This window comes from Ahaetulla prasina, chromosome 11 (genome assembly GCF_028640845.1).
Source record: "Ahaetulla prasina isolate Xishuangbanna chromosome 11, ASM2864084v1, whole genome shotgun sequence".
Lineage (NCBI taxonomy): Eukaryota > Metazoa > Chordata > Lepidosauria > Squamata > Colubridae > Ahaetulla > Ahaetulla prasina.
This window is the reverse complement of record NC_080549.1, coordinates 28,316,146-28,331,526: the sequence shown is the minus strand read 5'-3', so window position 1 is coordinate 28,331,526 and position 15,381 is coordinate 28,316,146. Positions and strand designations below refer to the sequence as shown.

Genomic DNA, 15,381 nt, shown 5'->3' with positions numbered 1-15,381 from the left:
CTAATTGATTATATGTGGATTTGTTAAAATCTAAATTAATTTGGATAAAAAATAAGGTAATGATAATAATAGAATAAGAAATGGAGTATTAAGGATTGTATAAAAATGATATTATTTATTATTATGTATGATGGATTTATAAAGGTGGATTATACAAGATATTACTCTGAAGAATAATAAGGAGAAAATTGACTTTAATTTTAATATCAACAGTTGGACTTTCGCTACTGAAATATTGGAAGATGGAATACTGTACTTAAGAGAGAAAGCAGAAATTTTAGTGTACTTAAAAGACTGTTTATGAAAGAATATTGGAATGGGAAGAAGGACTGAAAAGTTTATGAATGGGTAGAATGTAATTGTAATAGTCTGTTCTCTTTCCTTTTTTTTTTTTTTAAATGGATAAGGGGAGTTAAGGTACGAGGGGAAGGATGGAAGTTTATGGATTGTTTGTTTATTCTAGTTTATGATTGTTAGGTGTTATATCCTGTATTTTGCTCTGGGAAGTCCGGGGGTGGGGGTTGGGGGGATTGGGTGAAGGTGGGTGGAGGGAGGGGACAGGGTGAGGGTTGGAGGGCGGAGGGGGGAAGTATGGGTAAAAATGTTTGTAAAACCTTTTGAATAAAAAAAAAGGAATCAAAACCTTAAACATTTGCCTGAAAGAAGTCAAGCAGACACAGTTTGAGCTCAAAAAGTTTGACCTTGCACAAACTTCCTTTCTTCTTTTCACTGAAAAGGCCTTGTGGCTCATTTGCCCTGCTGTGCCTGAAGAAAGGAGAGGGTTTCCTCTGGCTTTCACTTGAAGCAAACAACAGGGCAACATCCTTTCCACTTTCTTCAGCTTCATATATTAATCAAGTCTAACACGAAACGGAGAAAACATACTCATTGAAGACCAAATCTGGAGCAAAATAAAGCATCCGGGAATTCACATTGGTGAAGGACCTCCATCCCATGGCAAAAATCATCAAGCCCATCCAGGAGTACTGAATGATGGCCATCTGGTCATCTACATGCAGGTTGCGGAACCCTGGGAAGAAAAGCCAGAAAGGTTGAGTCAGCTGGAGGCAAAGCTCTTCCTTCGGGTCAAGGAGCAGTTGGGTTGTTAGCCTGGGCTCCAGGCACCTCCAGGCCAACCCTTTAGAGGCAGCAGAAGCCCTTCTCCAACAACTATTACAGCCTGGAGCATTTTAAATCTGGCAGCTAGAAGTGAGGGAAGGAAAAGTCACACACAAAACATTTTCTCACTGAAGGTTAGTCTGTTGTTAGAACAGAACAAGCTATTTTTCTCTTTATACTGTAGGGATCACAAAAAAAGGGGAAAAAAGGGCTTATAATTAGGGATGAAATGAGAAAGAAAATAAAAGGCTCACACCATAAACCATTTGGATTCCGAGTTGCATGCAGTCTGGATCGTCTGTATGAGTCCATGTGAGGAGAGAGGCATTAAGTCAAAGATCTGCCAGGATGCCTTGAGAAAACCCAGAATTTTCTCAAGCAGAATTATCAGAAGTTCATGTAATTTGACGCCACATAGTGTGGGTCACACTTCAGCCCCCCAAACAGATTATATTTTAAAACTACATTTTAATCTCACTGGGATTGCCCTCTTCATTTTAAAAGCATCTCTTAAGCCTTTACAATTATTAAAAATATACTGTGTTGCCTAAGGTATTTAATCCATATTAATTATATTTGCTCCACTTAAAACTTCTCATCTGTTAGATTTTTAGACCGAGAGGAAATCAAGCACTTTTGTTGCTAATTGCTAACATGAGTGCATGTTTCATTCACCTTCTTGGCATTTGGAAGCTGGCGAAAGTGCTGAAATGAAGGATCACAGAGAAAGAGAAAATTTGAGGATTACCAGAACTCTCAACAAAGCTACAATTGGAAACTACTTACGTCTTATTCTTACTTTCTACGTCTTTCCAAGGTGATTTGCAATATACACTGTGTGCACAATTATAAGGCAAGTGAGTACTTTGACCATATCATCATTTTTATGCATTTTTTCCTCTTCAAGTATAAATTTATATTCGTATATACTGGATATAAGCATATCAGGTGATGTGTATTTCTGTAAGGAGGGAGGGTGTGGCTTAAGAAGATCAACACCCTATATCAAGGTGTGCATAATTATTAGGCAGCTTCCTTTTCTCAGGCAAAATGGGCCAAAAAAGAGATTTAACTGACTCTGAAAATTGTAAAAGGTCTTTCAGAGGGATGCAGCACTCTTGAAATTGCTAAGATATTGGGGTGTGATCATAGAACCATCAAACGCTTTGTTGCAAATAGTCAACAGGATTGCAAGAAATGTGTTGAGAAAAAGAGATGCACATTAACTGCCAAAGATTTGAGAAGAATCAAATGTGAAGCTTCCAGGAACCCATGATCCTCCTGGGCTGTCATATTCCAGGGCTGCAACCTACCTGGAGTGCTCGGAAGTACAAGGTGTTCGGTGCTCAGAGACATGGCCAAGGTAAGGAAAGCTGAAACCCGACTGCCACCGAACAAGACACATAAGTTGAAACAACAAGACTGGCCAAGAAGTACCTGGAGACAGATTTTTTTCAAAGGTTTTATGAACTGATGAGATGAGAGTGACTCTTGACCGATCAGGCTTTGATTTCTCTGCCCTGAGTAAACCTTTGCAGTTCTTCCAATTCTGCTCCTATGAATATTTTATTTCCCATTATAAATAGACATTGATCTTCCAGCTCCTGTTCTGTTCTATCTGATTCTGGATGATGTTCTTTCCAGAACTGATCCATTCATTTCAAATATCCTCTTCTTGTTGGACTTGATCTGTTATTTCTTTGTTTTCAATCACTGTATATTTGCGACAGGTAACCACCTTTTCTTCCAGTTCTGCAGCTGCTGGCCCTAGTTGCTCAGCTCACAGTCCTGAGGCCTGTAGCCCATTTTTCACCAGATATCCAGGAACTTCAGCATCTAACGTGGACCTTGTTAACCTGGGTGACATCCAGGCCAGTATGGCTTTCTGAAATTTACATCTCACCATATTTTTAATGGGAGAGACACCCTTTGTCTGACTCCTCTGATGACACCTGCCAGGATGGTTGAACCTCTGGCACAGCTCTTATTTTCCTCAGAGCACACAATCCCCACAAATATGTCTAGGTAGTGCCTCATTGGGAGATTGTTGTTGTTGTTATTATTACATGAGCAACCCAAAATTCTTTGGATCATTCTAGGGTCAAAATATAGATTTCCTTGGTGACAGATCCCCCCTACCACCACATAGCCTGTCGTCTTGTGCTTTGTTGGTCCATTATTTTCTAAAACAGGAAAGGTACTTCTCCCTATGAACCAACAGCCATAAATCTCAATGCAGAAAACTATGTGATTTGGACGTTCTGAATTTTGTGATAGTTTGTGATAGAGATCAAGAGTTTAAGGTCCTTGGGGATCAATTCAGAAAATTCTTTTCTAGAATCTTTTCTTGGCACTATTTCTTCAGCATCAATTTTTATTCTTGGAAAACCTGGCAATATTGTTTTAGTACAGGCTTTTGACAGCATTGAATAGCTAACGTTAATTTATAGAATTAACATAGAATTTAGAGAGTTCAAATCATTCATATCTGTGATCTGTACACAGATAAGAGCTTGCAATGTTCTTTAAACATCATCTAAGTAAATTCCAAGCAGAGGCAAGAATTACAGGATTTTACAGTTTCTCTCTTACAGATTGCATTAAAACTTATTCGGAGACAGAATTCATGCTATCTGTGGTAAGTACAAGCCAACAAGTTTAACATCTTAAAAAACTACTAGCATTACAGTTTCATCTCTGCACTTACGAATAAAAAATAACAAGTATGAAAGTTAAGCAGAGTTAAGAGTTTGTGGTCATTTTCATCTCTGAGGTTCAAAACACTAAAGCTGGAATTACAATTTTGGTTATCACTAAATTTGCAGGAAGCCTGCCTATAGCTATCACCTAATGGCACCTTGAGATACTATCACACTAATGCTGCATCAGTGGAAAGCGCACTTAATAAGTGTTTGGCATCAAGCACATTTTTACCTGCTTTTCCACTGGTATCTCAATTCATAATTAAATGTTTCACTTGAACTCTACTAATATTAATAAAAAACACCTTCTCTAATATTTTTAGCAACAGCAATAGCACCTAGACTTATAGACTGCTTCATAGTGCTTTTACAGCCCTCTCTAAGCAGTTTACAATGTTAGCATTTTCTTGCCCCCAACAATCTGGGTCCTCATTTTACCGACCTCGGAAGGATGGAAGGCTGAGTCAACCTTGAGTCAGTGAAAATTGAACTGCTGGCAGTTGACAGAGTCAGCCAGCACTAACTACTGTGCCACCATGACTCTTTTTCTAAATAGCTGTTAAACAATGTTCATTAACTATTATTTTGTTGGTGGTAAGCACTTAACTATCATTTTTGTAATTAATATTTTTAGCTCATTATTAAAACATTAAAGTTCATACATGTTCTTACTAGCAATATTATGAACAGTTCTATATTTTTTGAAAAAAATCCCTAAAAACGCTTCTGTAAGTTAATCTAGCATCAAAAGGCGTATACTGACTCCCTGAATTGCTACGGTAATTAAAGGCAAATTCCATGTTGGAAATCACTACAAAGAAACATAGAAATACAGTTTCCAATTTTATTATTTGCTCTCACTAGCGTATGTCCAGCCATTACTAATTTCATATTTTGGAGAAATACATGTTCTGTGCTCTTGTCATGAAAACAAAATAAACATTTGCTTGGTTGAAGCTTTGATTTTCTTTTTTAAATTTAATTTTTATTAAAATTTTCTTTTTTTTCTTTTTTTTTTATTCAAAAAGTTTTACAGAAAATTTCCCCCCCCTTTCCCCCCACCTCCCCTCCCCCTCCCTTCACAACCCCCCTCCCCCCCGACTTCCCGGAACGAGCACAAGGTATAGTTAAATATAAAACAAACATATTCTAAAAAAATTTCGTCCCAACTTAATTATACCCCTACAATCATCAATTCCTAACTTCCCGCGAAAACAATCAAAAATAATACATCATAATCATTCAAAAACAGTCTGATAACTCTTAGTCTGATATCTACTTTGAATATAGTCAATCCATTTTTTCCATTCCTTTAAGTATCTTTCTTGCGTATTGTCTTTCAAAAAGGCTGATATCTTCGCCATCTCAGCCAAATTGGCAACTTTCAATATCCATTCTTCTATTGTAGGTACTTCTTTTTTCTTCCAGTATTGTCCTATTAGTAATCTTGCTGCTGTTATTAGATTTAAAATCAATTTAGTCTCAATTACTGTACAATCCGTAATAATTCCCAACAAAAAAAATTGCGGCAGGAACTTTATCTTCTTTTTCAAAACATTTTGTAAAATCCACCAAATTTTTATCCAAAAGGCCTTTATATCCTTACAAGTCCACCAAATATGAAAATATGTAGCATCATCACAATTACATCTCCAACATTTTGCTTGCATATCTGGGTACATACACGATAATTTCTTAGGATCTAAGTGCCATCTATAAAACATTTTATAAAAATTTTCCTCAGATTCTGTGCTCATGAATTTAACATTTCTAACCCAAATTCTTTCCCACGTTTCCAATAATATTGGCTCCTGAAAATTTTGTGCCCACTTTATCATACAGTCCTTTACCAAGTCCCTTTCAGAATCTATTTCAAGTAACACATTATACAATCTCTTTATATGCTCCTGAGACTGATTTCTAATTTGCTTTACCAAATTTCCTCGCTCTGCTCTATACCAATTTTCTGATCTTCCTTCCATCTAGCACGTAGTTGCTCATATTGAAACCAAGTATAATTTTTCCCTTCTTCTTTTAGTACGTGCAGAGATTTTAATTGCAAATTACCTCTTTCAGTATACAAAAGATCTTTATATGTAATCATTTCCTGATTCTGTTCTATATTTATATTCTCTATTGTATGTCTAGGACTTGCCCATATAGGAACCTTATAATTTAGTTTGTAAGAGTATTTTTTCCAAACACGCAGAAGAGCAGTTCTTAACACATGATTTTTAAAGGCCTTATCCACTTTTTTGTCATAAATTAAATATGCATGCCATCCATATAGCAAGTCATAACCTTCTATATTCAAAATTCTTTCCTCCGTTAAATTAAACCAATCACTTATTACAGAGAGAGCAGCTGCTTCATAGTATAATTTAAAATTGGGCATTTTTAAACCTCCCCTTTCCCGGGAATCTTGAATTATTTTCATTTTAACCCTAGCTTTTTTACCTTCCCATATAAATTTATTAATTCCCTTCTGCCATTCCTCAAGATTCTTATCTTTCTTAATTATTGGTATCATCTGAAAGAGGAATAAAAATCTAGGTAAAACATTCATTTTAATAGCAGCTATTCTCCCCAGCAAGGATAATTGCAATTTTTTCCAAACAATCAACTCCTTCTGAACTTTTTGCCATAAAACCTCATAGTTATTCTTATACAATTTCACATTTGACGATGTAATATAGACCCCTAAGTATTTAACCTTCTTTACAATTTCAAATCCTGTTATTTCCTCTAATTTTTCTTTCTGTTGTCTGGCCATATTTTTTATTATCACTTTTGTCTTTTTCTGATTTACCTTAAACCCTGAAACCTTCCCATATTGATCAATTATTTCCAACAAAGATTTACTAGAGTTTATAGGGTTTGTTAAAGTAATCACTGCAAAAGCTCTCAGCTTATATTCATGTTGTCTAACTTTAATTCCCTCTATCTCCTTTACTTCTCGTATTTTATCCAATAATGGTTCTAGAGTTAGAATAAACAATAATGGTGATAAAGGACATCCCTGTCTTGTTCCTTTCGCAATCTTAAAAGGTTCTGTTAAGCTACCATTAATTATAATCTGTGCTGTTTGCTCTCCATAAATTGCCCTAATTATTCTTGTAAAACCATCTCCAAATTGCATCTTTTCTATTAATTTAAATAAAAAATCCCAATGCAATCGATCAAAAGCTTTCTCTGCATCAATAAATGCTGCTGGAATAAAATTTTTCTTTTCTAAATACTCCAGTAAATTAACAATCTGCCTAACATTATTCCTCATCTGTCTCCCTTCTATAAATCCAGATTGATCATTATGAATTCTTCGCTGCAAAATCAACATTAATCTATTAGCTATTATTTTAACAAAAATCTTATAATCATTATTTAAAAGCGAGATTGGCCTATAGTTCCCAGGTTTAGAACAATCCTGTTCCTCTTTTGGTATCAATGAAATAAAAGAGGTTAAAATGTTAAAATCATAACATTTGTACATATTCAACATATGACATTATTGTATATTTGTATATTGTGACATTATTGTATATTTTGGATCTACCTTCCATATAATTTCTATATACATTATATACATTTAATCATCAATAGCCTTATATGTATTTTGTTTTCGATTTCTATTGATTGTCCACGTGCACCAATTTTCCCAGACCGCATAGTATTCTGAATCTTCTTTTTCTTGTAGTTCTATGGTAAGCCTATCCATTTTTGCACAATCATATACTTTTTGAATAATCAGACTCTCTGGTGGTATGTTACTGAGTTTCCAATATTGCGCGAATGCAATCCTTGCCGCTGTTAGAATGTGCAAAATCAAATATCTTGTTTTTTTAAACAAGTTTTGTCTTTAACATTCCCAAGAGAAATGTTTCTGGGTTCAGTTCAATTTGGCATTTTGTTATATCCTGTAACCTATATCTTAACCCAGTACTTTTTCGCTTCAGGGCACATCCACCAGGCATGAAAGAAGGTACCTTGATGTTGATTACATTTCCAGCACTTTGGACTTAGATTCGGGTAGATTTTGGCCAACTTAGTTGGCGCTAGATGCCAGTGGTAAAGCATTTTATATTGATTTTCTTTGTAAGTGGTAGATTTGGTTAATTTTAAATTTTTATTCCAGATTATTTCTCAATTATCTAAATCTATATTGTGCCCTATATTCTCTGCCCATGCAATCATTGGTTCTTTCACCACCTCTTCCATTCTATCAAACTCTAGTAAGTATTTGTATAATTTAGATATTAATTTTCCTTCCGGGCCTGTCAATAATTTGTCTAGTTGATTTGGTTCCATATCAATTCCAAATTCTTCCATGTCTTTTTCTTCTTCTAGTGGCATAAGCCCTTTTTCCAATAGGTAATTATCAATTTTATCCGTTGCTGTTTCCTTTTGTTTGTAAAGGTTCATATAATAGTCTTGTACTATTCTCTTTTTCTCTTCTTCATTATTTTGTGGAATCCCCATCTCATCGTATAGTTGTTGGATATTTCTTTCCTCTTTCTCCTCTTTCAGCTTGTAAGCCATCCACCGTCCAGTTTTATTAGCATGTTCAAAGAAATTCTATTTAGAAAATTTTTATTTTCTTGCAATTTTTGCTTGTTCTAGTAAATTTAATTTATGTCTAGCAAGAGTCAAAGTTTCTTTGACTAAATTATCTCCTGGTTTTGTTTGTAGTTGGTTCTCCCATTTTTCAATTTCTTTTGTTAGGGTATTATGTACCTTCCATTTTTCTCTATTTTTCTTTGCCATATAAGCTATTGTTATCCCCCTTAAATAAGCTTTCATCGTATCCCATAGATTTGTTAGGAAAGTATGATGTTTTTTGTTTTCTTTAAAAAATAATGCCAATTCCTTCGTTATTCTTTCTATGTATTCCATCTCCTTTAAAATTTGGGGGTTTAACATCCATCTATTACTTTTTTTCTTTTGGCCTCTCCAAATTATCTCAAGGGGATTATGATCTGCCCAGGTATTTGGGGAAATTTCAATTTTTTTCTATTTCTATGCCTAATTCCTTATTCTTCCAAATCATGTCGATTCTGGACCAAGATGCATGGGGATTGGAGTAAAATTTATTTTCTTTTGGGTGCAGAATTATCCACATGTCAATCAGATTTAATTTGTCTATCATTCTAAAAAAGGGTTTGGATAATATATTTCTGTTTTTCTCATTTTTTTATTGCTAGTATAATCTTTTTTCATGTCGACTATCCCATTGTAATCACCCACAATATATATATTCCTGTAGCCTTTCGCAATCATTTTTTCTTGCAATTTTTTATAATATTCTCCCTGATTTTTATTAGGTGCATAGATTACTACTAACAAAATTAGTATATTTCAAAAATTAGTATATTTCCTTTTTTATTTCTATCATCAAAGTTCTTCCTTTTGGGTCTGCATAGAATTGATTGGCTAGAATTTGATGTAAGCCACCACTCCTTTCTTCTTCTTGTCTGCCAGTGCTGTATATAATTTCCCTAATTTATTATACTCTAGATATTTTTCATCCTGCTTTCGGATGTGTACCTCTTGGAGACACACAATATCTGCTTTTTGCTTAACTAACTTTGTGAATATTTGTCTTCTTTTTTTCCGTTGCATTTACTCCATTCACGTTTATCGATAATAATTTCAAATCTTCCATCTTATTCTCTATCAACTGTGTGTTAATATCTACTGGACCTTGTAACTATCTGAGTTCTAGTCTTAATACCTCCTATTTCTTTCCCTTCCTTTTCTTCTTTACTTCTCTCTTCCTGGACTCCTCCTTTCACTTCCTGGCTTTGCTGTGAATCTTCTTCTTGACTTGCATTCTCCATCTCCTCTTTACTACTCTGATCTTCCTCCTTACCCATCAATTGGTTAAAAAGATCCTGTGCCATCTCTAAACTGTCAATTTTCACCTTTTTGCCTTGCCAGGTGACAAGCATTCCTTCCGGCCTGTCAATAATTTGTCTAGTTGATTTGGTTCCATATCAATTCCAAATTCTTCCATGTCTTTTCTTCTTCTAGTGGCATAAGCCCTTCTTCCAATACGGTAATTATCAATTGTATTGTTTGCTGTTTCCTTTTGTTTGTAAAGGTTCATATAATAGTCTTATACTATTCTCTTTTTCTCTTCTTCATTATTTTGTGGAGTCCCCCTTTCATCGTATAGTTGTTGGATAATTCTTTCCTCTTTCTTCTTCTTCAATTTGTAAGCCAACCACCGTCCAGTTTTATTAGCGTGTTCAAAGAAATTCTGTTTAGAGAATTTTACTTTTCTTGCAATTTCTGTTTGTTCTAGTAAATTTAATTTATGTCTAGCAAGAGTCAAAGTTTCTTTGACTAAGTTATCTCCTGGTTTTGTTTGGTTGGTTCTCCTATTTTTCAATTTCTTTTGTTAGGGTATTATGTTCCTTCCACTTTTCTTTATTTTTCTTTGCCATATAAGCTATTGTTATCCCCCATTAAATAAGCTTTCATTGTATCCCATAAGTTTGTTAGTGAAGTATGGTGTTTTTTATTTTCTTTAAAAAATAATGCTAATTCGTTCGTTATTCTTTTTATGTATTCCATCTCCTTTAAAATTTGGGGGTTTAACATCCATCTATTACTTTTTTTCTTTTGGCCTCTCCAAATTATCTCTAGGGGATTATGATCTGCCCAAGTATTTGGGGAAATTTCAATTTTTTTCTATTTCTATGCCTAATTCCTTATTCATCCAGATCATGTCGATTCTGGACCAAGATTCATGGAGATTGGAGTAAAATATGAATTTATTTTCTTTTGGATCCAGAATTCTCCACATGTCATTCAGATTTAATTTGTCTATCATTCTAAAAAAGGGTTTGGGTAGTATGTTTCTGTTTTTCTTATTCTTTTTATTTCTAGTATAGTCTTTTTTCATGTTGACTATCTCCTACAATACATATATTCCTGTAGCCTGTCACAATTATTTTTTTGTGCAATTTTTTTATAATATTCTCCCTGATTTTTATTAGGTGCATAAATTACTACTAACAAAATTAGTATATTTCAAAAATTAGTATATTTCCTTTTTTATTTCTATCATCAAAGTTCTTCCTTTTGGGTCTGCATAGAATTGATTGGCTAGAATTTGATGTAAGCCACCACTCCTTTCTTCTTCTTGTCTGCCAGTGCTGTATATAATTTCCCTAATTTATTATACTCTAGATATTTTTCATCCTGCTTTCGGATGTGTACCTCTTGGAGACACACAATATCTGCTTTTTGCTTAACTAACTTTGTGAATATTTGTCTTCTTTTTTTCCGTTGCATTTACTCCATTCACGTTTATCGATAATAATTTCAAATCTTCCATCTTATTCTCTATCAACTGTGTGTTAATATCTACTGGACCTTGTAACTATCTGAGTTCTAGTCTTAATACCTCCTATTTCTTTCCCTTCCTTTTCTTCTTTACTTCTCTCTTCCTGGACTCCTCCTTTCACTTCCTGGCTTTGCTGTGAATCTTCTTCTTGACTTGCATTCTCCATCTCCTCTTTACTACTCTGATCTTCCTCCTTACCCATCAATTGGTTAAAAAGATCCTGTGCCATCTCTAAACTGTCAATTTTCACCTTTTTGCCTTGCCAGGTGACAAGCATTCCTTCCGGCAATATCCATCTAAATAGGATATTTTGTTTATTTAATTGTGAAGCCAGAAAACAATAGTCCTTACATTGTTCTATGACCCTACTTGGAACTTGTTTTAGTGTAATGATTTCCTTTTCTTTATATATCATTGGTTCTTCTCGTGTAACGTTGTAGACAATGTCCTGGATTTTCTTTTGGGCAAATCTAATGTGAAACTCTCTGGGCAATTTATGGCGTCTAGCATAATTTGACACCTCATCCAATTCATTAAGAATTTCTTGTTTATCTCTTTGAAGGGATTCTGCTATTATATCTGCCATTATTTGCCTTATATCTTTATCTTTTTCCTCCCTCACATTTTGAAATAGAAGGATGCCTGATCCATTTCCAACTGGACTATTGAATCTTTGAGATCTTTATTGATTGCCATCAATTTCTGACCTAGCAGATCCACTTTTTTCCCCCGTTCGTTCTGTTTTGGCTTCTACTATGTTTATTTTTTCTTCGTTCTTCTGGATTGCTTCCTGTATTGAATTCATTTTATTGTCCAGTTTCTGGATATACACTTTCAATTCTCCATAGTTGCTAAACATTGTTTCCTGCATTTTAATCATTGTTTCTTGGATCAGCATCAATGTATCTTGCATCGTTTGCATGCTTGGGGTCGTATTAGTTTTTTCCATCTTTGATGATCCTTTCGTCAGTCATTGGCTTGATGGGGAGGCTGTTGTTATCGTTGGATAAGATGCTGTTTTTTCCCCTGCCTTTAGAGTCGTTGTTGTAATGGTCATCATCTCTTTCAAAACCCGTTTTGCTCTCCCAATATTCTATAGATGTTATCTCACACTCTCATCCAATTTATATTATCAGTTGTTGTTTATTTCCCCCCCCTTTTACTTGCTTTGTCTTATTAAATATTAAGCATTCAGTTCCACTAGCCCTGTTGCAGATCAACTATAACAATAAAGCTATCAGAATTATCAGAAAAAGGTAGACAAGTAGATTTGACTATACATATAATTCACAATTAATAATCTATATATGTTAAGCAAATAAATAAGTCAAAGCTTTAAACTGCTCAATTGGTTAATATATATCTAGAATTAATTCTATTTATAGTTCTAAAAGTTTCCAGATTAATATAATAAATAACTAAATACAGATGCCAATATATTATTTTTCTCACTTCTTGCCCTACAAAGTTTGTAAATATTATTAATTCATAAATGCTTAGATTTCCATTACTATATATATAAAAACTAAATGGATATATTTAATCTTTTTAAATCTTCTTAAATACTTTAAAGTTAGTCCATAGAAAGTAATAAGTGAAAAATATGCCTTAGTTATAGAGTTCCATGAATTGGTCCTAAGTATATGTGAATCCTTATACCTTCACCCAGTTTTAGATCTCTTTATTTCTCCTGGGTCTTCAATGCCTCGATTATAAAGTTATTGTCTTTCTCTGTTTTTAATTAATCTTAGATTAGTCTGGTCCCTCAGACCCAAATTTCAAGAGTTCTGTTACAGCAATAAAATCATTCTCCGCTGTCACATTCAGGTATTCAAGCCTCTCTTGCCATCATGGCAGTCCGTTGTCTGCTCTCCCCACTTCCTCCTCTCTTCTGGTTCACTTTTCCTCTTCTTCAGAGAGTCCCCCTGTCTTGCTGCAAAATCGCTCTTTAAACTGCTTAGTCCTTCCTTAGCCCTTCCTCTTCTTTGTCACTTTAGTGGTTAGATCAGGGGTGAAATGCTCCCGGATCGGATGGGATCGCGCGATCCGGTAGCGATAGCGGCTGCTGGTTCGGAGGACCGGTAGCAAAAATCCCTGGCCCCGCCCCCCCGCATCTGCTGAGCTGCACCATCTGCAGCGGTTTTTTTTTTTTAACTTTTTTTTTTTTCGGTGCTGGAAGTTGGGAGGTTTATTTGGTGTTTTTTTTTTTTTTAGTAAAAAAGTTTTATTTTTACAATCATGTCAGACAATTCATTCAATGTACAGTTATATACATTTAGTCGGGCCTGCCCAGTCACCACCCCCCTTTTTAACACTCCCCTCTTCTACCTTCTTTTACTATCCAAACCTTCCTCTCCTTCTCTTATCTACATCCTCTCCTCCCTCCACCCTCCACCTTCCTTCTCCCTCTTCTACCCCTCTTCCTTCCTCTTCTCCTCTTTCCTACCTCCTACTCTCTTTTCTCCTCCCCACCGTTCTAAAATGGTAACTGGGCAGACCCGACCCTACATTAATTATATTTATACATCTTCAATAATCCCTGTACATTAACCATCACTCCATCTCTATCCTCAACCCCCAATTCCCTCCCCTTACCCCCACCCCCACCCCGACTTCCCAGAACAAAATGCAGGGTATCAAAACTAACAATCATAATCTAAAATAATTCCTAAATTATAATCTCTAGTCTCTCCACACTTAATCACACTCTCAATTCCCCTCTTCTTCAGAAATATATCTAATACAAAATATTTCCTAAATTTACTCATATGCTATTCGATATTTTTTTATCTGATACTTATTCTGAATATAATCAATCCACATTTTCCATTCTAAAATATATTTTTCTTGTGTATAGTCTTTCAAATAAGCAGAGATTTTTGCCATTTCTGCCAGATTTGATACTTTAAGTGTCCATTCTTCAATTGTAGGTAATTCTTCTTTCTTCCAATATTGAGCAATCAAAAGTCTTGCGGCTGTTATTAAGTTCAAAATCAATTTAGCCTCTATAACTGTGCAGTCCATAATTATTCCTAGTAAAAAGAACTGCGGAGTAAACTTAATCTTCTTTTTCAAAATATTCTGCATAATCCACCATACTTTAATCCAAAATGCTTTAACTTTTTTACAAGTCCACCATATATGGTAATAAGTTTTTTTTTTACTTTTAAAAGCCGGTTTTGCTTCAGCCGAAACAGGCCTTTAAAAGTAAAAAACAGCAGAACCTTACTTGTACTCTTACTTGTAGAAAACATGTTTTCTACAAGTAAGAGTAGCGATTCTAAGACACTTACCTGATTACTGATGAACGCATGGCCCCAGCCCAAAAGCAGTTTCAGCCAGACAGAATCAATCGCTCAGCTAATCTATTTCCTCGGTGATCAACTGGCTGGCTTTGCTGGCTGAGGAACTCTGGGATTTGAAGTCCACAATAAAATAAAATAAAATAATAAAATAAAATATTTGTGCAGCTTTCTGAGATTTGGTGTGTTTCTGTAGTGTTTCACTCTAACTACACAAACACACAAAATCTCAGAAAGCTATATGTGGCATATTGTGTGTGTGTGTGAGAGAGAATTGTGTGTGTGTAAAGTGTGAAAGTTGGTTTTTGAGCCTTTTGTGGCTATGTGAAGTGCAGCTGCTTTTACATTGTGTGTGAGTCAGTTGTGTTGTGTTATGTGTGTGTAAAGTGTGAAAGTTGGTTTTTGAGCTTTTTGTGGCTATGTGAAGTGTGAAGTGCAGCTGCTTTTACACTGTGTGTGAGTCAGTTGTGTTGTGTTGTGTTGTGTGTGTGTAAAGTGTGAAAGTTGGTTTTTGGTACCTCTTATTGTTTTTTATACTTTGTTTATTATTTTTATTATTTATTGTTATTGGCCACACCCACCAAGCCATCTGACCACCAAGCCACGCCCACCAATTAAGCCATGCCCACAGAACCGGTAGGGAAAATTTTTAGATTTCACCCCTGGGTTAGATATATTATGCTGAATCACTGCTCCTCCGGCCCAGTCACCACCTGATCCCTCCACTGGAGTTCTCTTCTAACCAAACAGCCAGGACTCACTTTTCCAAATGATCCTAAGCCTTGCGATTCTCGAAATACTCAGTCTGCTCGAATGTCGCAGTCTGTAATCAAAGTCTTCGCTTCCCTATACTTTCTGGCTCATTGCAGCCTCGGATCTGCCAGAGCATGATGGCAGATACTTTCATGTT

The 15,381-nt window shown here is 35.2% G+C and overlaps 1 protein-coding gene across 2 annotated transcripts in view; it reads right to left on the bottom strand.

Moving 5' to 3' along the window:
• Positions 1-15,381, bottom strand: part of AR (androgen receptor) — a 215,305-nt gene that overhangs the window by 26,034 nt on the left and 173,890 nt on the right. For both annotated transcript variants that reach the window (XR_009156682.1, XM_058196667.1), the window contains exon 5: positions 886-1,030. Coding sequence is in view for 1 of the 2 variants with exons in the window: in XM_058196667.1 (XP_058052650.1) it covers positions 886-1,030 (145 nt within the window). In the remaining variant the exon portion in view is untranslated. The remainder of the gene's footprint in view (positions 1-885; positions 1,031-15,381) is intronic.